Raw genomic sequence first — 22,479 nt, forward strand, 5'->3', positions numbered from 1 at the left:
CTCTAGATGTAATTTATCTGTACAGTGAGAATATATCATGATTCATGTGTTCAATATTTGAGTTGATACATTGAAATATGTTGTGGGAGTAAAACATGGCCCAACAGTCCACACTGATTCATTTGTCGGGCATGCAGGGATGGTCCCACTGAGTCGTAAAGAGCATGATCCAAGTGTGGAGCGTATCCGTCCTCTACTGGTGAAACATGAGAATGACACGTTGCAGTCCTCCAGAAATACGATTCAATTCAAAGCAGCTTTTAATTGACTGGTGACCTTCTCTCTGCGTCTCCTGCCTTCTGTCCATATCTGCTGGGACAGATGCACCCATGACCCTGAAAAGGAAAGAAAAATACATTTCATTAAAAAATGTAAACACTCTGGGGCTCATGCTGTGCTGTGATCTGCAGCCAACGCTGAAATAAGTCACAAGCACCCATGGGACACATTCATCTGCGAGCTTAAAGAACATTCATTTGCCTCAGCAAAGAGATAAAACTGGTGGAGAAAAATAATTATAATAATATAATATTATAAGTAATTATTATTTTTGCCTCTGTAGACTTGGTAAAGCAAATTATTGAAAAGTGATAAAATAAGGTCATAATCTCTGAATTAAGTAAAGTGTTTAGCTTGTTTAAACCATATTTCTGTTTTCACTGATACTAAAGTCCCTGAAAACTTTTCTCAGTCAGTGTTTTTCTGGGGTCCTACATGAAAATGTCTTTATCCCGTGATTTTTCCACTTGGAAAAAGCTGATGTCACACCGATGCCTGTGCACCAATCAGAATTTAAGATTTGTAATCAAAGTCTGATGACAGTTTGTGGGTTATAGATTTGAAAGCAAAAACTCAGCGGCTTTAAAAACCTAAAGAGTACTTTCTCATGAGAACTTGTTACTGTGTACTTTATATATCATGATTCTAACAGACTTTCAGCAGTCAGGGCAGCTCTCTTTGTGATATTGACAGAGGTGATAGACAGACTTAGTTAAGCTTGAGAGGCCACAATTCAATAATTATTCATTTCAAGTTACAATTGCATCGACTTTTTGACAAGAAATGTGTGCAATGAATATCACACCAGTCTGCCAGCAAGGTAATAATTCTGAGGCAGCAGTTTGATGTGTCCTGAATTTCTTTTGTACACCACTAAAAAGAACATTGAACAAGCTGTAAATTTGCTCAAGGATGATTTTTGCTTTCACTCTATCTTTTAGTTTAAGAAAGAACTGAGAATGACTGCCATCCAGATTTTTGTGATACTGTCTGCATGCAGAGCTGTTACGCCTTTACACCAGTGTTCAAATCCCCAGAAGTGAACTTATTCCATGAATTTATAACATATTCTAGTCCTCCGTCACGGCTCAGCTCTCATCAACAGCTGCAATATACTGCATGGCACACTGCAGTTATGCATATGAAAGTAGGAGGGTGATTTTTCATACTGTGGAGAGATACAGAGGCAAAGTCAATATCCACATTCCAGCGAATAAGGTCCTGGTGTTCATGCAAGTCAATATTCAAGTCAATATTCTGGCTACTGGCTTTGCGTAGGAACGTGATGTTTAGGTCGGTCATGTGTGCTTCCAGCTTAATTCCGCATTGTTACTTACTGTGTGGATATTTATTTGAACTATACATCCACCCCCGACATTTTCATAGCAGGGCTCTGCAGATATGATAGTTATCAGGGTGCTGTTGGCTGCAAAGAAATTGCACCGTGCCATCAAGGAAAACAAATAACTTTCCTAATGTGAACTGCAACTACGACAAGATAGATTGTATGGGTAAAATCACCTTAGTTAGTCCACCACAGAAAATGCGACCAAACAATATAATCAGTCCTGTTTTAATGGTGGAGAGTGGTTGTGTGACCACTCTACTGACATGACATGAGTGCAGACGCCTGAAGCTGTTGGCAGCAGATGGTGTCAGCTCACAATGCAGGAGGCCTCAGTGTGAGATTCAGGCTACTGTCATTTGACTGTGTTGATTACTGTAGCTTTCATTAGCCTGCGTAATTTAAACTCAAGTTTGAAACTGATAACACAGCTCCATATAGTCAGTTCTAAGTAACCCAAAATGATTATTTCTATCGTGTAACGTACAGCTGTTGGGTATCCTCAGTGCTGGAAATCATCTTATCATTTAAACTGAGCTCTCTTTCTGAGGGTGTGTTTGGTTTTTGAGCCCGAGTACCAGCTAGCACTTTCCCGTCTATGTAAGGCGGTGTTCCTTGTTGGTCCGAACAACCATAACAAACGAACCCATCAGCTGGTAGGTCATTTAACTCGCATGCATCATGGGAAATGTAGGTCTTTAAAAAGTAGAACCTCCTCCTGGGAATCACATCAAAACTACGTTACCCACAATGCCTCGCTGCAATCGTAAACAGAGACCTGTCAAACAACACAAACGCCATCTTGACAGCACCCTCAAAATGGCAGAAAGATGTGAGCTAGAAACCGAGTCTAAACTAAGATAGCTGCTCTCTGCTGATTAGAAACAGACACGACAGTTTTTCCATAAACGAGTGGTTATGGGGTTGGTGTCCAGCGCGGCAGCTCAGAGCCTGTAAAATGGACATAACGACGGCGGTTTTCAACGCGGCCAGAGATGGTAAGCTGAAACTTATCCAGAAGTTGCTGAGCAACAAAACTCCAGAGGAGCTGGAGGCTTTAGCCGAGGAGAAAATACAGGGAGGAACCCCTCTGTTGATAGCCTCTCGATACGGACACTTAGAGGTGGTAGATTACCTCCTGGTACATTGTAAAGCAAATGTTGAACTCGGGGGGGCTGTCAACTTTGACGGGGAGACCATCGAGGGGGCTCCGCCGCTGTGGGCGGCGTCGGCCGCCGGTCACCTCCCCGTGGTGAAGACGCTACTAAAACACGGTGCCTCAGTCAACAACGCAACGCTAACTAACTCAACGCCGCTCCGAGCTGCCTGCTTTGACGGCCACCTGGAGATCGTCCGCTACCTGGTGGAGCACAGAGCCGACATGGAGGTAGCCAACCGCCACGGCCACACCTGCCTCATGATCTCCTGTTATAAGGGCCACAAGGAGATAGCCAAGTTCCTCCTGGACCGCGGTGCTGATGTCAACCGCAAGAGCGTGAAAGGAAACACCGCCCTACACGACTGTGCTGAGTCAGGCAGCCTGGACATCATGAAGATGCTGCTGAAGTGCAATGCCCGCATGGAGAGAGATGGATACGGAATGACCCCGCTCCTCGCTGCAAGCGTAACAGGTCACACCAACATCGTGGAATACCTCGCGCACCAGCCCCGCACCTCCAGAGAGGAACGCATCGATGCACTTGAGCTCCTTGGGGCGACTTTTGTGGACAAAAAGCGGGATCTCTTAGGGGCGATGAGGTACTGGAGAAGGGCTATGGAGTTGAGGCAACCAGGGGACAAAGCTGGATCCCTGGCCAAGCCTCCACCTGGTCCCCCTATCCCCGCCTATGGCTGTGCGCAGGAGGTTAGCACTGCAGAGGAACTAGAAGCTTTGATCACAGACCCAGATGAAATGAGGATGCAGGCTCTGTTGGTTCGAGAGCGCATCCTTGGGCCATCCCACCCAGACACCTCTTATTACATCCGCTACAGGGGAGCCGTGTATGCTGACTCAGGCAACTTTGAACGCTGCATCAGTCTGTGGAAATATGCTTTAGACATGCAGCAGAGCAACCTGGACCCTCTCAGCCCCATGACAGCCTCCAGTTTCCTGTCCTTTGCAGAGCTCTTCTCTTTTGTCCTCCAAGACCGGGCCAAAGGCACCCTGTCAACGCGCATCACCTTCCACGATCTGATGACAGTGCTGGGGAAAAGTGTGAGGGAGGTAGAGAGAGCGGTGGCTCAGAGGGACAACCTACCAGAAGCTCCTCAGTTCAACAAAGCCCTCTCCATCATCCTGCACCTCATCTTCCTCCTGGAGAAGCTGGAGTGCAGCCCAGAGCAGGAGCATCAGAAGAAGCACACAGTGTACCGTCTGCTAAAGCTGAACCCTCGAGGTCGCAGCGGCTTCACCCCTCTCCACATGGCCGTAGACAAGGAAACCACATCCGTGGGCCGCTACCCTGTGGGCCGCTTCCCCTCCCAGGCGGTGGCAGCGCTGCTCCTCGAGTGCGGCGCGGACGTCGACTCGCGCGACTGCGAGAACAACACGCCGCTGCACATCGCCGCGAACAACGGCTGTCCGGAGATTATGGCACTACTTATGAAGGCCGGGGCTCACTTTGACGCTAAAAATGCACAGAGGAAGACAGCCTACGAGCTGCTGGATGAGCAGAGCAGCGGGCACCCGGCCCTCTACCCGCTGAACTACGTCACCCTTCAGTGCCTGGCGGCGCGTGCAATTGAGAAGCACAGACTGCCTTACAGGGGACTCATCTCTGAGGAGATGGAAGCTTTCATCGAGCTGCACTGACTTCCACTACTGTCCCCTGATGAGGCAGCCCTGCACTACTCTTCCTGTTGTCCCTCATACCTTACTATGGCCTGCCAGAAACTTCCTTCTCAGCGCCATTCTCCTTCATCTCTGTCTCCTTTTGACCTCTGCTTCGCTCCTGGCCTTACCCACCTTGTTTCAGACCAAACCATAGCAACAAACATCCAGCCGTGGGGCTTAAAATCTCTGGCTGAGATCTGGTCAGTTATCGCTTTATTCTAACATGAAGTCACGTAGACTTTCAGAAATAATTGTTCCTACTGCTATTTAAAGCTGGGTGAAAGCCCAACTTGATATAGGCTTTAATGCATTTCCCCCCTTTTTGTCCCAGTGAAAAGGAGACTCCCGGTATGATGGTGCTTGTGTGTGTTTGGTGGTGGCTGGACTGTTATGAAAGATGGGTTTGAGTATTACCGAAGCATCTGAACAAACTAGCCAGATAACATGCATGAAAATGAAGAGTGAATATGGTAGCTCACTTGTTGTTTTGCAAAATTCATTCAGCAAGGATGTGTTTGAACAAACTCAACCACCCAAACAAGCTCGCTTGCAGTTTTTTGCCTGGTTTTGCTTGTTCGCACATACCATCTGTTATGTTATCCCATATTCTTTGATATGGGAAGGTGTTGAATTTACTGTGCCAAATGTCAGCCATGGAGCCATGTTCTGTTACAGACTGTAAACTGGTGGCGAAATGAAAAGCAACTAACTCATGTTTTTAATTATAAGCAGAAGTAATAACCTTAAGGTGAGACCTACATGAAGCTTCCAGGTCCAGAGGATGTTCGATATTTTAGACTGTGACAAGATTTGACCGCCTGCAGTGCCGTCACTTTGAAAGACTTTCATGAGATTGAGGATGAATGGTACCCCTTGAAGTAAGAACATCTGGTACCATTGTTTGGCTAACACTCCCCAGTCTCCACACAGACATTTATAGCCTATGCAGCTTGTGATATTCCAATCAGAGGCGATGTTTTTCAAGCAAAAAATCACTACATGAACAGATTTTTACGTAGGATTATTCTTTCCTTTTTACATGTTTATTCGAACAGGATAATGACTTAAACCTGGGGCTGCTTCACTGACAGTCATCTCCTGAATGTTTTCTTAAAATTTCTGCCTACGTCCGAATGAACAATTTCAAACTAGAGCCTCGAGTGTGCCTACATCCCTCTACTTCTGGTTAATGTCAACATCAACAAAGATTTGTAATCCGCTGTCAGGGAAGCAGCATCAGAAACAGAACGTTTTGTGGTGATAACGACAGAACTCAAGCCCTCTCTGTTTGTATCCATCAGAAAAGTCTGTCCTAGATCAATCATGTTGTGAAGTGAGTTTTCCCTTTAACCTCAGATGCAGTTCAGAAATGGAAAAGATGGCTCCGTTCCTGCATCTCAGTCTTATTTTTAATAGTCTCTCTTTTGTTTATCTTGTGTCATCATGAATGTTTTATTTGTCTGTGCTAAGCACCACCAAGTTGAATGCACACTGAGAGGCTCTGAATCCCAAATAGACAACTTCCATTCAGGCTATGAACTGTCGCTGCCTTTCTCAACTGATTCGTTTAACTGATGATAACTCAAGAGCAAAAGTGTGTTGGAGATACTTGAATAAAATTCAGTGTCGCAACATTATCCGTGTGCGCTTGTGTGTGGGTGATCTCAGCTTTGTTGTGTCTTTTCTACATGTGGAAAATCTTACTCATTGGAAACTAAACAATCATCGAAAAATATGAATGTAGTATCTCTTTCTGCGCCCTGATTTGTCACTCGTCCTCCAGCTTGAGTGTTGTTGCAGCATTTGCACTGAGAGCATCATCATACATATTTAGATGGATTAAAATGGTTGAGATGACGGGAGATAAAAGCTCCACAACCTCATCAGGGCTGCCAGATCCATCGAAGTATCTTATTTAGAAAGTGGAAGACAGCATTTTAGAGTGCATCCAATGTGTCACATTAGAAGAATATTAGAAATTAGTCAGTACCCACTTACAGAAATTCAGCTCTTTATACCAAACGTGGACTTCCCACAGCTCTGCTCACATAAACCTGAGTACACTGACATAAAGCATCACAGAAACTTGATCTTTCTGAGTCCTGCACTCTTAAAGTATAAATAGAGTGCAATTAACGTCACTGCTGCAGGGCAGTGGTAGAGACAGGGCACTTACCCTGCTAATTTTAGGGATCTTTTGCCCTAGCTTCAACTCTGAAAATGGGAATACTGTAATGCTATACAGTCAGGCAGGTCACAGTGTGACTGGCAGAGACGGCACACAGACAACAGAGGCTGCATTATTCTGACAGGAAGCAGAAAGAGCATGAACTCATTTATTTTAAAGACGAGGATTGTTGGAAAGCTAGCCTTGCATAAAATATTCATTATCTGCTATTATTACTTTGCGTGGATACTGGGAACGTGACAGGTGTCATGTTGGCACAGTCAGCAGAGAAACGCCAGCTGGTGAAGAGAGGTTCAAGTCCCTGTGACAACATGCATCCGCCCCTGCTAAACAAGATCATGCTGCAGATGCAAGAGCTCTCTTACGGCTGACCTGACCTCTGACCTTTCTGTAAAGGGTGGCAGGTGATTGCAGGAATTATTACTTTTAGATCTGAATTAAAGTTTTGAAAGCAGGGTCTCTGCTATCAAGATGTCAGACATAGTTGTCAATATTAGGACAAACAAAGAGAAAATGCCTCTTATGCAAACTAAGAGGTGGACCACCAATAAGAGATACATCCCCTTACTTATGAAAATTCTCTTTGTAATGATTTCATCTTATTCTAATGTCATAAAGTTAAAGTCAGTTTTGGCAGTTTGTTTTTGTTTCCCTGCCAACAAAAGAGGCTGACCAGAGAAAAACTGACAGGCCCAATTCTGCATACATGAACCTTTTGTGTTAATGCCTCCAAACTGAAGTACGTGCAACATGACATAACAGTAATTTTCCACTAGATGTCGCTAGCAACAAAGAAAATCAGTCTGAGGGGAAGCCTTTGTCCCCTCAAGTCCATGTTTGAGACTCAAACACTGTAGCTTCCAATTACCCTCAGAAGTGGTGGCAGCGGGTTAATTTTCCTGTCTCTTCCTCACACTCTGTCAAGCGGTCTTTGTGTCAGAGATCGCGAGAGAGAGAACGAGTCGTTGAGAACGACTTTTAGTAAGCTATTAGGCAGGGCTGAATATGCATTTGTAAGCATCTGGACGAGCAGAAATCCAGGCAGGGCAGAGCTGCTGACGCCGGGCCTGTTTTGTAGAGCGAAGACGTTAGAAGAAAGCCTCGTACACACGGTCCCGAAGCGTCATGCCAACCTACAACGCCGCACTCCCAACACCTCACACTGTGCCCTTGTGGCGCTTGTTTTTGTCACGTCGTGTGACCTAAATAAGACCAAATCTTCAAAAAGAGGGCCTGTGTTTGCCTGTGTGGGAGCTTTTAGAAGTAAAAGCATGAGGCTTTGTTATCTGTTCAGAGATTCTTTTTGCCATTTTTATTGGTTAATTATTCTATTCATTATGTGTCATATCTGTGCACACACACACACACACACACATACATACATATAAAGTCCATTTTCCCCAGTATTTCACATATTTTTCATATCAGGTAAAGGTCAGATACTGCAGTTTATTTCATGGACAGTTGCAATCCACTTGTCCTTGGGTGGAGGGTTTACCTTCAGCCATTCCCATGTGATGTTCTCTTGGTAGCAGCCCAAAGTTTATCAAGGCCATATAATGTGACAAAAGAGCAATCTAACAACTGTCCCTTTGATCTTTTGCCAATATGATAATATGATACTTTTTTTTAATTAAAGCCAGAAAAAAAAGAAAATATGTCTGAGCCAGATTATGGAGGGAAAAATCTTAAAGATAAAAGTGTGCAGTGGGTTAACCTCCTTGATATGAACGATTGATTAATATTAGTCAGTCTGCCCTTGTTGATACAACAGCGGAGGAGAAGAAACACGTCTCAGTGTCATGCAGAACATCTCAACAGCACCACAAACTACACCCCGACGTGACAGTGAAGCTGGACGAACACCTCTCTAAATCACTTATTATATGATTAATGTTGTATGAGACTGCATTAGTTTTAGCACAAAGAATAACTGAGGTTATTATTTCCTTGCATCTCTTGTCCTCAACTACATAGTTATCTTGTCCTGTAGCGCCGTGTTATCTACCTCCTATTGTGTTATTAATATATGCCCATAATGACCCACAGTGAGCTCTGCTCCCTCTACACTGTATTTTCGAGTGTCCAGCTATAATTTAGTGAGGGAGCTCAGCTCAGTAGGAGCTGTTATGGAGCTCTGACTCGGTGTTCCTGCCAACAGCTATAATTAGACACTATATTATGGGAATCTACAGGGTTTCAAGGTGCTTATCTTCATTTTAGCCCCTGAGGAGCACTGTGGAAGAAATCAGCCACCAACACACAAGAGCGGCCCATCTCAGCAGCCACCTCTTTGCACCAGTCAGCGATCCAGCCGGAGCTGGAGGAGGTGTGAGGAAGGCTGCGGGGTGGGTAATGGGGGTAATAGGGGGTGATGGGGGATACGGTTGCTATTGGAGATCTCGCCTGCATCACGTCATATGTAAGGGTGGTGGTGGTGGTGGGGGAGCTCCGGTGTGTGCTTGAGAGAGAGAGAGAGAGAGAGGGGGGGGGGGGGGTGGGGGAAGAGAGGAGAGGAGGGGGTGAGGGAGGGAAGGAGGAGGGCATTAAGGAAGAAGGCAGGGAGTATCAATGACATCAACCAGCAGTATCTGAGGCCGCCCGTCCAGCAATGCTCACCCGACAACAGGGCTGAGGAGCAGCCGTGACCCGCTGCGTTCCCGAGAGGTCGGTCGACAGCCAGGGCGGTGCGGTGGGGAAAACGCCGGCGATGCGTGCATGCGTCCTCCACAAAGGCAGACCCTTCTCTGAGCGGAGCTCCGCTGCCACTGGATTACATTTATCCCCGCTGTTTCCGAGGAAGCTTCCAGCTGCAAATCCACCCACATGAATCTACCAGACAGTCAAGAAGACGGAGCACTTCCCACCAAGGTAACCAGCATCCTGCACCCTTACACAGTTGATGTTTGCGGCCGTGCACCGCACCCAGGCGGGTTGTTTTCACTTGTCGAATAGCGTTTTGGGGAACTAATGAAATCTCACCCTCGGCCGGGGTGAAATTTCACCGCTCAGCCTTCAGCTCCAGGGCCGGCAGGCTTCTTTGCGTCTTTTTTGTCCTCGCTCCCCGTCTTTCATCTCGGCATCACCTGAGACTTTGTTTTAAACGTTTGCGTGAAAATCGGACCGCGGGGTTTGTGCAGACCAGGCTGGCTGGCAACAGCGCTGTGAGTGCGCGTCCCCCTTCACCCCCCTCCCCCCTTATTGTTGGCTGGGCAGCATGAGGGACCGGGGCAGACTGGCAGAGCCTTTGTTCCTCATCCACTCTCATTTAAAGTGCCTTTTCCTGATGGCCCTTTAAAGCGCCCTCCAGGTGTGATGAGTCTCTTGTGAAGACAGATTTGTATTTAAGTCTCAAAAAAGGAGGGGAAAAATACAGAGAATAAAAACAACCTCATCAGTACCTGCATCCAATGGATTTGTCAAGGATATTGAAAAAGAGGAAGCTCCAAGTCTTGTTATCATTGTGCTGATATTTCACTGATGCCACAGCAAAGTCAAAATCCCATTATTATAATCCCATACTCAACACTTCTGAGGGCGCTATCAGACATGTTAAACATGCATATGTGCTATTATACTCATTTTAGAGTGTCATTAGTTGGTGTGGAAGGCACCAGGTGGCAAGGTGGATGGCCTTATTTAGCAAGACTGTTTTCTAGACAATAGAGTGGCTGCTGCTGCGTCTGCTGCTCTCAAGCATTACTTAAAAAAAAAAGCCCATCTGCACACATAGGCAATGTTTTGTAGTCCATAGACCTCTCATATGTCTATAATTATACGCAGCAGGATCTGCTGTAACGCAGCCACTCACGCGTACAGGCAGAGTGTAATTTAATGATACATCGATTCATCCTGACACATTTTCCGAGGGCTATTGCTTGTTTGGGATTCAATCATGTGCACTCCAAATGCATGTTTAGGCTTTCCTGATATTTCCGCTGTGTGGCCTGTGTAAACTGGGAAATCGCACTGTCGTGGCGAATCCGAGGGAGGTCTTCCTCCTCATACACAGATGGGAAATTTTCCCTGGGGGACCGTGCGTTTGCTGGTTATTGTTCCAGACCATTTCCACATCCCTAATTATTTTAATCAGTCATTTTTACACATGGATTCCTCTCTTCAGTAGAACCCTCAATTTTTTTTTTTTTTTTTGCTTCTTCCCTGTCTTGTGATATTTCAGCCCTGCTCCCCGCATGACAGACATACACAAGCCACATGCTTTCAGGAAAGGGCCAGGGATCTAGATATTTACATTATTTGACAGGGAGAAGTCATTACGTGGAAGAAGACTAAATCAACTGGCAAATATCCTCTGTGTGTCTCAGATCAAATATGCTCCTCTGTGAGAGATGCTCGGCCCCACAGGTATTCATCCAGGCACTGTTAGGAGCAGTAGCTTATGAAATCAGTGATGGCATGTACTCCCTTAAATAGCATTTCACAGAGTTCAACCATGGGCCTCAGTGGTTTCCTGCTCTTTCCAAGCAGATACCGCTGTAAGATCCATCCAGACTTGAATATGCCGGATGACGTGCGCTCCCAGCGGAGCAGCTTTGGTTTCACGTCAAAGGCCTCATTGAAGTCTTACTCCCAGATTCTCGCAGCAGCTTTACCCTAACTGCTCCGTTCTCTATTTTCCTCTCTTGTGCTACATGTTATGCCCATCCATGGATTTTGTCAAGAGTCTCTGTGCACACTCTCCATTAGCTTTGTTGCCACAGTCAGCTGGAAAGGAGGACATCAAGGCATGCAACTTTCATGCTGGGAGCGTAGCCACCTGTATTACAAGCAGACAGAAACTTTGTTGTTGTCTCGGCATTGATATTAATTGACCTTTTCAAAGCCTTCTGAACAGCAAGCTTTTGTCTGCTGCGCTTCTCTTCTTGTTTATTTGGGGGCCACTGAAAACAAAGCGTACAGCATGCAGAATGAACCCGTCAGGGCCGGGACACATGGAATTATTAGAACGGTGTTAAGAAAGATGCTCTTTCTGCTATTAAAATATATATTTCTTGGAAACTTGACAGCTTCGGTCCAAATCTTGGTTAAAATATTCACACTGGTGTCAAGTCAAATTAGAAAAGAAGAAGAGCAACAGAGGATGCAGGATGTGCAATAGATAAAAGTTTATTTATTAATTTAACCTTTGTTGAAGCAGGCAGTCTCATGAGACACAGTACATCTTCTCCACTCGGGCAATAAATCAGCATTATTGCTTATGGACTTTCTGTGGAATCATATTATGATATATGCCACATATATATATTATTGTTTAGCAAAATCCCGGTGGCTAAATGAATAATTCTGCGCAAATGTTACTCATAAATGTTAAACTGGAGGTATTTAAGTTGTTGTGTGAAGAGGTTCATCTGTTGTAATGTGGAGCAGAGTTCATTGCACTTAAAATCACTGCTCGTTTTAACGTGTGTACTTGCATGCATTAGCAACATAATCATGTATATTGATTCGGAAAAGAATACTCTTATAATACTGCGATATTGATTTCGACCATGTCTGCCAGCCCTAATCTCTGTGATTGATCGAGTCAATTGACGACAATCACGTATTGTGAATTCGTGTTGTGCCACAATTAATCATCACATCCAATGATTAAAAACTCAGAACTGCTCACAACAAATAATGGATGTGTGCATCGTCCATCCATTAAATATTTGCACATGACTGTATCAAACAAAAACTTCAATTCACTTATTCCCTACCACCAAATTACAATTAGAAATAGACTGTGTAGACAACAGAATTCTGTAAAAATATAGCCTGAACACATCATCTGGATGCAATTTTGCTGAAAATCAGAACAAGATCATTCAGTTCAACAACAACTAAACAGTCTTTTCATTCCAACACAGTGCATCACATAATGACAATAACTAACTGTACAAATGATTTAAGAAATCTAACACTGCATTCTCTTCCAGACTTAGCATCCATGTTTGTTTAAGGGTGTAAGTCTGCCCACCTGTTAATTTCACCTGTTTTTATGTCCTCCTTTGCTCTCTGTGAACTACTCCGACAGGTAATTTATATTTCCATTTAAATAAAACACTAGACCTCATAGAAACTCTGCTGCAGCCTTGTTGTGCAGAGACGCCTCTCAGTCTGTTGTTAAGGGTCTCTGTTGTATAGCGAGCCAGACCTATAATTATCCCCTTTTCCACCCATTTGCAATTATGTGTGTGTGTGTGCGTGTTCGTCGTGTGTCTGCATCTTCTGTGCGTGCATATGAGTGAAGGCTAAGAGATAGGTTGTGACTTGACTGATGCCCTTCTTCAGATGAATCAGAGATTCTGATGTGTCAGCAGGGATGAATAATGCACACTCCTTCACTACCTCTCTTCTCCACCTCTTGTCTTCAGTCGTTCGCCTCTCTTTTCATCACAGCTGCCACATCTGAAGACATCTTCACCTCCCCCCCCCCCCCCCCCCCCCCCCCCCCTCATCCTCTCTTCCTCATATGCAAAAGGACATCATCTCCACGTCGCTGCCGCTGCTGCCTCTGCTGCCTCGCTGCCCTCTGGTCAACCCTCGTCTCTATTTCAGCCGCGAACTCATTCTTCTCTTCCTCAAAGAGATGTCGCCATTGTCTTTTTCAGCTGAAGTTTTGCCGAGCCTCCTCTGCTGAAGTTTCTGAACACTGCATGGCAAGACGCGCGTCTTCTTGTTATTCTGCTGACATTTTGCACTGAAAATGGCTAAATGTGTTGATGTACACAGCTCATTATACAATCATGGGAGGGGGTGGGGTGGGGTACAGCCATTGACTCGGTTTGACAGTTACATCCCTGACTGACAGGAGTCATTAGGAGGGTAGGGCTGACTGACAAGATGGCTGACAAAGCAGGAGACAAACTGCCTCATCAGAGCTTGGAGAAAGAGTGGGCACCATCCACTTTGAAGTGTACTGTAAGCCGGCAATAAATGTTCAAACGGCAGAATATTCTATGCACCTTGCTTCAAGCGGCTGACAAGTCCTCAAGAGTATTTTCAACTGTTGGTGTGAAAAGCTCCTCGGTGCATGCACAGAGGGACGCACTGAGGAGTTTTGGACGCGAGCCGATATATTTTTGAGATCTTGCAAAAACATGAAAAAGTAGGATTTTTACTTGGCTTCGCTTTATTTGGTGGGACGAAGTCGTATGAATGCTAATGCAAACAGCAGCATCGGATCTCTGTGCCTGTCGTATAATACCTTTACTTTACTTCAGTCTTATTATCAGTGCAGGGCCATTATATCATTATGTTATACACAGGGCTTATGGTTACCGTGGGTTAGCTGAGGTCTTTTGGCCATGCTGGTGGCCTGACTCTAGGGTTAGGTCAGCCAGCAACCGCTTTATTCCAAAATGAAGTATCAACAACTATTACATGGATTGCCATGAAATTATAACAGATATTCATGGTCAGCAGGCTGCGTCTGGATGACTTTGGTGATCCTCTGACTTTTCTTCTTGCACCATCATGAGATTTGTGGTTTTCAGTGAAATGTCTCAAGAAATTTGGTGGAGACAATTGTGTCCCCCCTTCAGGATGAATCTGCCATCATCAGGTCAAAGTTTCAATTAGTCCAGTACTTTGATTTCTGATTAAATACCTGCAAAACGAACACCATTCACATCAGCCATCAGCTGCACTTCGTGTGTTGTGCTAATTAGCAAATGTCACATGCCATACCAAGGCGGTGAACATAGTAAATATTGCACCTGCTCGACATCAGTGTGTTAGCATTGTCACTGTGAGCAAGCATGCTGATGTTAGTATTTAGCTCAAAGCACTGCTGTGCCTATAAGTCTCACGAAGCTGCCGGCGTGGCTGTAGAGTCTCGTTTTTCTTTATCCAAGTAATTCTACATTATAACACAGTTAACGTTTTTAAATTGCCTAACAATCAGACCTGGCATCTGTGCCACCTTTCCAAACCAAGTGTGCCCTGTTGTAGTGAGCGCTGCAAATCCCAGAAAAGAGGGTTTGGCATGCCTCCATTTGCCAGTTAGTGAAAGAAAGTCTTTATTGCATCAGAAAAACAGCTCAGCTCTGCTAAAGACCTTCGCAATGCAGGATGGAAAAGGGACAACGTCTAGTAAACTTGCGGCTCCAAACTTCAAACCTCAAAAATTGGACTCTCCTGCATCAACACTGATATGCTTGAGTTCGCGTGCGTGTAGGTGCAGGTGGGGGCAGCGGGGACTGGTTGACATGTCTGCCCATTTGTTTGTGGCATTTCATGATCACTCTGTCTCCGCAGCGCTGAAGGAAGCCAGGTTGGATGAAGCATTTTGTTTGACGGAGGTGAGAGTAATGGCTCGTCATTGGTGGGAAGCATCCGTGCGCGAGTCTGTTACCCTTGACAAGCATCTCAACTCTTCACTTAGCGAGACGCCACACACACACACACACGCACACACACACTCTCCGCCTGATTTCAGCGATGAGACGGAGGACAAGTGCAGTTTTTCTACGCCATTACTCCGGTTTTCAATTCTATTCACAAATTTATCGTCCCTCAAGGAGAAATTCATTTGGCGTCACAAATCTCATCTCCATCAGGAAGTCATGCAATGGCTGGTTAGTGACGGAACTGCTGAGGCTGGTGGCCTGTGTAGCACATAAATAGGATTTGTTCACCAGCATTATACAGCCTCAGAAATCCATATCTATTCAGTAGTCAATTCTCAAGATTAATGGTCATATATGTTGTATATAATATTTCTTCTTAAAGACCATATACCAAACAGAAAGGACACATATGTGAATGTTATAGATTATCTCAGTGTTGTTGCAGAGAGGTTGCGAGATAATGAGCTCTCAGTGGACGACATATCACGTGACCAATCCAGACAGGTGATACCATGGCAGCGGAGACTCACAGGAGAGAGCTGGATGGGCAAACACAGCGTGTCTCCAGGAACATAACAGGCACCTCCCAAAGGCGTGCAGAGATATTTTGCACGAGAAAAGAATGAATAAAAAGGGTTGCTTCGAGATTGCAGCACGCGAGCTGGTAGCAGAGAGCGCGCGGCGCAGATCGGTGCTCGTGGAGCAGTGTGCCAGGTGTTTGATGGTATTTTAAAAACCTTCTGTGTGCTCGCTAAGGACGACGATATTCGCTCTATAAATCAATAACAGCATGAATCCTTTTTAAGTCCATCTACGGAGCTCACGTTAATGGCATCCCCATCGCATAATTCTATATGAATGATCAATCGATACGAGGTTGTTGAAACAGAGCACCGCGTTTCTCAAGGCTGCTCTTATCGCTCTCAAGACACGCTTATCGAAAGCCCAGGAATCTTCTTCTACACAAACTGAATTTGTCTCCTGACTGATGCGTAGGTTTTGCTAAACAGCCGAAACAGGGAGGGGGAAAAATGGGCGGCATGTCTCATTAACGAAGCGCAATTGAAATATGATGATGGCCGGGGTGATGACAATGACGTCCAGGAAGATGAAGGTGTTCTCTGTTGTCAGGGAGCCTTAGTCCTGCTCCAGGAGAAGCTCATTAATTGGCTGCAGTGTGTCTTGGCTGACACGGTCGTTACTACGTGTGTGTGTGTGTGTGTGCTGCTCGATGGACTTTTAATCATTCATTTTATTGAGAGATGATGGTGAAGCTTTGAGGGATGACAGCCACATGCAAATCTATCCATCTATCTAGAATCTAGATGGTTAGATAAATGCACAATATTCGCAAGAAAGATATATGTGTACTGATTTTTGTTGTGCTTTAAAGAACGATGTGCAACAAAACCTTTTCACACCTTTTTCAGCCTCTTATCTCCACATACAGCGCCATAAGCAATGCATTGTTATTATTAAATTATTAATTGCTAAACTAAATTATGGATGAAATGACTAATTGCAAACTAAATCATTAATTAACCCAAAAATAACTAAACTTAAGCAATGATAATTTATTCAACATGCATTTTAAAAAGTGTTTTAGATTTATGTAAAGAAGCAAGCATGAGCCCAGTGGCTCATATTTGAATTTGGGATTGTTCCCCTCGATTGGATAATTCACACAGTTCTTCTTCTCTCATATGTCCGAGCTGTTTAACAATTAGGGATGTACATGCAAGTGCATAACTATGTGGACATCAGTATGTATATACAGTTCTCTCTCCCGCTAGGATAAGAGTCTGTGCCAGCCTTAGATATGCTAATTGGACAGTGAGTTGACAAGGACTCAACCATCAGCCTGCGTAATGAGCCGCTGCACAGAAGATCGGCTGCCTCTGAAGAGCAAGCAGCCAAGAGACAGAGAGAAAGAGAGAGAGAGAGGGGGGGGGGGGGGAGAGAGACAGAGAGACAGACAGAGAGAGAAAGAGACAGAGAGGTCGCTGAGAGATATTATGAGAGATGTTTGGGGGTTTGCGAGCTCTGTGTTTTCGTCTCAGTTGAGTGAACGTTGCGTAGGCGTCTCTGTGTGGACATGCACGCATCTTGTTGTTCCGGAAACTTTCACCCGTCAGGTGAAACACTGTCTGCAAAATGTACATTTTTTTTTGCAGGAAAAAAACAAAACAAAAAAGAAAAACCCAGCCGTGTTTTAGCTGGATGACATTGCATTTTTGGCATTACCCTAAGGGGTTTGAAAGAGGTTTATGAGCCTAAGGGGTTGAAAAATTGACTCAGCTCATGGAGGACCAAGTAATCCTTCAACTTATTTGAAAGCATGAAAATTGTCAAAATTGAAGCTGTGAGGTTCGTGACGCATTGCTCCATTTTTAAACCAAATTTGGGACATTTGAAAGCATATAGAATCTGTGCACATTCACACTGACTCTTACACGCTGTTACCTGCTTGCCTATGTTAAAAATAGTCTAAATATCATACACAACAGTCAGCTGTTATCGCAACTGAGACTCAGGTCCATCCGGGCCTTTGTTCTTAAAGCAATATCGTAAAGATTTGAAAGCATCAGTGTGCTTTTCTTATCCCTTTTTAATTGTTTGTTTGTTTGTTTTTAAATTTGGGACATTTGGGATCAGTCTTTTGTTTAAGTGAGCATGAGCAGTTGGTGGGTGAAAGTAGCACCTCAGAAAACAGGTGGCACTACGTTAGAGATTAATTAAAGAGTCATTAGTTGTTCAAATAAAAGCTAGAGAGTAATGTACCGCAATTTTATGTAGTTTAAGAGAATATTGTATTACATGATATTCTAATAATATGGCTATATTCTTGTGAGATTTACTCCTCATTCCAGCAGCCCTGACTGTAGCTTCTACCCTGTTCTGACCCCCCCTCTGATAATCTGCACTATATGTACTTTTATACCATTTGATAATAAATTTCCTGCTTAGCGGGAGCCAGTCCATCTGTTGCTGGGCTCATCCGAGGCTGATGCATCCATTACTGGATGTCTCGTCCTAGCTGTGTTGGTTTGTCTGACCTTGGAGCCCCTTTAAGATGTGTGGGCGTACATTTGCCGCACTATTGTTGGGCTGCAGCAGCTGTACATGTCCTGGACCAACCCAGTCTCACAGAAAGTCGTGAAACTGTCACGTTAATTAATCTATTGTTTTGTGAGTGCAGACACGATATCCTCACTTTTTTCGTGCTACCCAGAACGGATTTCAAACTAATGTATGACATGCAGAGATTGAGGTCAAAGTGAAACTTTGTTTAGTTATTTTACCACATGAGCACTGAGGAAGGAGAGGGTTCCGGTCGCGCTTCCCTCTCCACCACTCACTTTGTTCCTCAATCACGAATCCAGGTGTAGTCTTGGCTTTGAAATGGAGTTCTGCTGAACAAAATGGAAGTACATGGAGAGTATTTTAAATAGGCAACAGTGATCTAACGGCTGAAATGGTCAGGAGTAATGGTCATGCTGGTATGTAATTCTATTCATGTGCTGATGTGGGGTGTGAGGAGGAACAAATGAAGGACACTAAAGTGTGCAGCTGAGAAAACTGTACACTCTTACTTAAGCAGAAGTTTGTCATTCTAGTGCCTTTAAATACTGAGGGCACATGCCCTTTACCCTGTTAGCTGCAGGTGATCAGTTAATTAGATTGTGGCCTGAAGCAGAACTCACACTCCCTGCCAGAGAAAGCCAGAGAGAGGATGTGGGTGGATACCATTTTTTAAAGTCTGTTTTCTTGTGATCCCAAGAAAGCTATTTTTGTGATCTGGATATCATTATTTCATGATAATACGAAAATCATGCTGGTTTACTGAAGATCACATAATGAAGTATGAAAGGAAACTTCCCACTGGAGACACGTGGAGAGACGAGAGGTATTTGAAAGGACTCATACAGACAATGTGCACTCCACAGTTCCATACCTGCATGTGTTCACATCAAAAAGGAGACAGAAAATGTGCAAAAATAGATCTTTACAATGTGGAAATGAAATAAACGTTTGATTGCAAGAAATTATGAACACAAATATGACCTAATGTCGGTTCTCATCTACGACATACTGTACAATATAACCCAGAGACTGAAAGAAAAAAGAATAAATAGAAATAAATTAACTAATATGATGTCATTCTCTCTCTTCTCTTTCACTCATCTGTCATGTCACTTTATTGTCATGCCAACACAGCTGATAGGAATTATCCGTTATCCAGATATTAGCTGCCAACACCGGAAGTGCCCAACGCCTCCAGAGGCTAAATATTCGTCAGATCATAGCCGATGGGTTCGGAGATTGGAGTCAGGTAGTGAACAGCCTCAGGATATGTACTGTTCCTGAGGCGAGATGTCCTGCACTTAAGGCTCAGGAATTTTCATCCAAAGGGGAGGGGTTTGAAGAGGGAGCGAGCAGAGCGAGAGGGGTCGGCGATCACCTTCTGCGTCTTGCGTCTGATACGTGTGGCAAATGGAGGAGAAAGAGGGAAGGTCGCAGCCATTGATCTTAGACGCTGTGCGTACCACTCTTGCTGACTGCCCCCTCTCAAGGGCGGTTGTCTTGCCGTATCACACCATGACTGAGAAGGCGAAGACAACAGGCCCCAGGCACAGCAAACCTTTAAAGCTGCCCCAAAAAGTGCAGCTTCTGGTGGGCCTCGTTGATTATGTGGCTGTCTCACTTCAAAGTGTGGCATATGGTGGTGCTAAGGAACTTTTTAAATTAAAAAAAGGTCAGAAACGTCTTCCTTTGCAATAGATATATCTCCAACATTGGAGCATAAATAAAGGATGCAAAACCAGCCAACTGGTGAAACAGTGTTAAATATAAATAATAATACTGAAATAAGACTAGAAGAGTAGGTTAAAAACAAACTCTAATGAATAGAGCCGTTTCTGTATTCATGAGAAAATACACCTTGTTCAGTCAACTTCATTAAATTATTGTTAGTATCAATTAGGCTACTGTATTGGGGTTGATTAATGCTCTGGTGTGTAATGAATAACTGATCAGAAAAGCCAGAATCCATGTCAGTGACTAAATCTTCCCATCGACTAATCGATGGATGAATACTCATTTCAGCAGCACACTGCAGATCATTGAAAAGCAACACTTGGTAAATAATTACAGATATGGGCTTTCCTTCTGTGCCCACAGGCTTGGTGTGGGATTGCTGTGTCCGTGAGTCATGTTTGCTCTCAGCAGCGTGATTTGAAACTTGAGCGGCAACCTTGTTTATAGCTTCAGACCGGCAATGAAAATTGTTGCTTCTGGATGTTGTCGCTATTTCTCAGTACTTCCCATGTTAACTCGGACGAGTGTGGTATGGGGCAACCACACTCCTGCAGCATTAAGCAGGAGCAATAGAGATTTTAGCTGAGGCACCCAAGTCTCCAGATTCATTGATATTCAGGGCAAAGAATCGCAGTATTTGAGTGACAGGTGTGTTTTCTTGTTAGAGAGGAGCCTCAGATAGTTTATTTCCACTGCTAAAAATGTAACCAGGGCGGTGCAGCTCATGCCTGCAGTAAGCTGTGCTTCATCCTGTGCCTCTGATCCTCAACATGTGTGTGTGTGTGTGTGTGTGTGTGTGTGTGTGTGTGTGTTTGCATATTTGTGTGTCTGTGGGCTGTGTGTTGAAGAGAAAGCGAAGGGAAGTGTGAGAGAGTGAGTGCCAATCTCCCCCATGATGCTCTGCCATCTGCCATGTTTGTGTGTGTGTGCGTCTATGTGGGTGTATGTGTGTGTGCCTTTGTGTGTGTGTGTGTGTGTGTGTGCAGCCCTGTGAGTGTTATGTGCCTACTGGGTCCGGGGTCATAGGAAACGTGAGGTAATATCAGTCCCAAGCCCTCCTCGTATGTGATTAGTACACGATTCCTACTCCAAACTTTTCCTCTCCAAGCTGGCGCACAAAGCCATGCATAATTCAAGACAGGCTTATTTTCATGCTGAAAAAATAGAAGTGTGCACTACAAACTCAGAGTCATTGGTAAAAATGTGAAAGAGGACAAATGATAGTGGATGTAATGTTGTTATTCACCCCTGGTGCATTGCACAGAGCACAGATTTTTTTCTCTCCTCCCATCGCATTCCCATAAAATATATATAAAAAGAAAGTTTTCTGATCTTTCTTTCTGCTGAACCAGGTCCCCCAAGCGTCACGACACACATGCAGCATTTGCTCAAAGCGCTGGATCCAAATTAAATCTAAGAGAAATAAGATGAACACGAGCTTCCCACAAGGTGTACTATCTCAAAGCTAGCATGGTGCCGCAGGAAACAGATCTGGTCTTTCTATGAGCGCTCGTGGCTCGTCGTCATGGAGACAGGCCTTGTGAGACCGTCGCAACCCACTTGTGGTGAAAGGCATCGTGGGTAAGGGGGTGGGGGGGGGGTGAGAAAAACAAAACATGTCATCTTCCAAGGGCCCCAGCGGAGCAGGGCCAGGTTGGATGCCACCTAAACAATGTTATTTCATCAGCCTGATGGAGCACAATAACCGGTGTACATTTCACCACCTGAGCTATGGTGTCATTATCTGCTTCCCCGCAATAAATAGCACATGTATCCCCATCAATCTATCTGTCTGGCTGACCATCTGTGTTGTCACACTGAAAAGGTAATAAGTCCAACCCCCGCTGTCTTCTCTCTGGATGCTGAGCCAGATGATCAGGGAGAGCAGGTTGTCTTATCAGCGAGGGGGCCGCGGAGACTGTAGGTAGGCCTGAGTCATGAGAATATTCGTGCTCACACCTTTTAATTCTGCCTGTGTGACGAGCAAAGTGCACAGCACATTCTCTATCCACATGTCGAGCTAGGACGGGCGCGTTTGAAAGCGTTTAATAACATCAGCACAAGCCAGACGTGCCCAAACCGGCCCGGTCCACTGCTGCGTCTGGGTATCTGTTTTGGCTCGGCCCCTCAACATCCACAGCTGCAGGATGCTCTAAGCCTTTTTGTTTGAACTGTGTCAATGGACCAACAACAGCTGGAGCAGCCGGTGCGGGGCAGCTGGGGAGAGGAAAAGGATTTGGATACAAGCAGGGGTTAGAGTGTGTATAGAAAGAGAAACAGATGAATGATAGGGTGCCACAGAGGGGATGGCATCCAGAGAGGCGAGGTTAACAAGGGAGGAGAGGGGGGGGGGGGAGGGGATGAAAGGCGAAGAGGAGATTTCAGGAATACGGCGACTAATGCAGGAGTGAGACGAGGGGAAGATTAAGGATTAGGTAGAGGGTGAGCGGCTACAGTGGAGGTAGAGCAGAGAGGGCTTTGTCAGCAGGTGAAAGACAACAGGGAGGGGTGGATAAACTGTGAATGATAGATAGGGTTAGACTGAGGTCATGGAGACGTATAAAGGCCCCAGCAAATCCACCACACAGGACAGAGGAAGCAGACGCTGCAACATATGAGGAGCATCTAGCGCTTCAGCGGCCGCGTGGCTCCACGCGGAGCA

At 44.9% G+C, this 22,479-nt stretch overlaps 2 protein-coding genes across 4 annotated transcripts in view; both read left to right on the top strand.

Moving 5' to 3' along the window:
• The first annotated feature begins 2,419 nt into the window (after nt 1-2,419).
• fem1a (fem-1 homolog a) lies at nt 2,420-6,082 on the top strand. Its single transcript, XM_041949005.1, has one exon. The coding sequence runs from the start codon at nt 2,583-2,585 to the stop codon at nt 4,434-4,436; it is 1,854 nt and encodes a 617-aa protein (XP_041804939.1). The 5' UTR covers nt 2,420-2,582; the 3' UTR covers nt 4,437-6,082.
• Nucleotides 6,083-9,218: 3,136 nt separating this feature from the next.
• Nucleotides 9,219-22,479, top strand: part of LOC121614989 (receptor-type tyrosine-protein phosphatase S-like) — a 67,077-nt gene continuing 53,816 nt past the window's right edge. For all 3 annotated transcript variants that reach the window (XM_041949105.1, XM_041949103.1, XM_041949104.1), the window contains exon 1: nt 9,219-9,516. The gene's annotated coding sequence lies outside the window, so the exon portion shown is untranslated. The remainder of the gene's footprint in view (nt 9,517-22,479) is intronic.

This window comes from Chelmon rostratus, chromosome 12, assembly GCF_017976325.1.
Source record: "Chelmon rostratus isolate fCheRos1 chromosome 12, fCheRos1.pri, whole genome shotgun sequence".
NCBI classification, from domain to species: domain Eukaryota; kingdom Metazoa; phylum Chordata; class Actinopteri; order Chaetodontiformes; family Chaetodontidae; genus Chelmon; species Chelmon rostratus.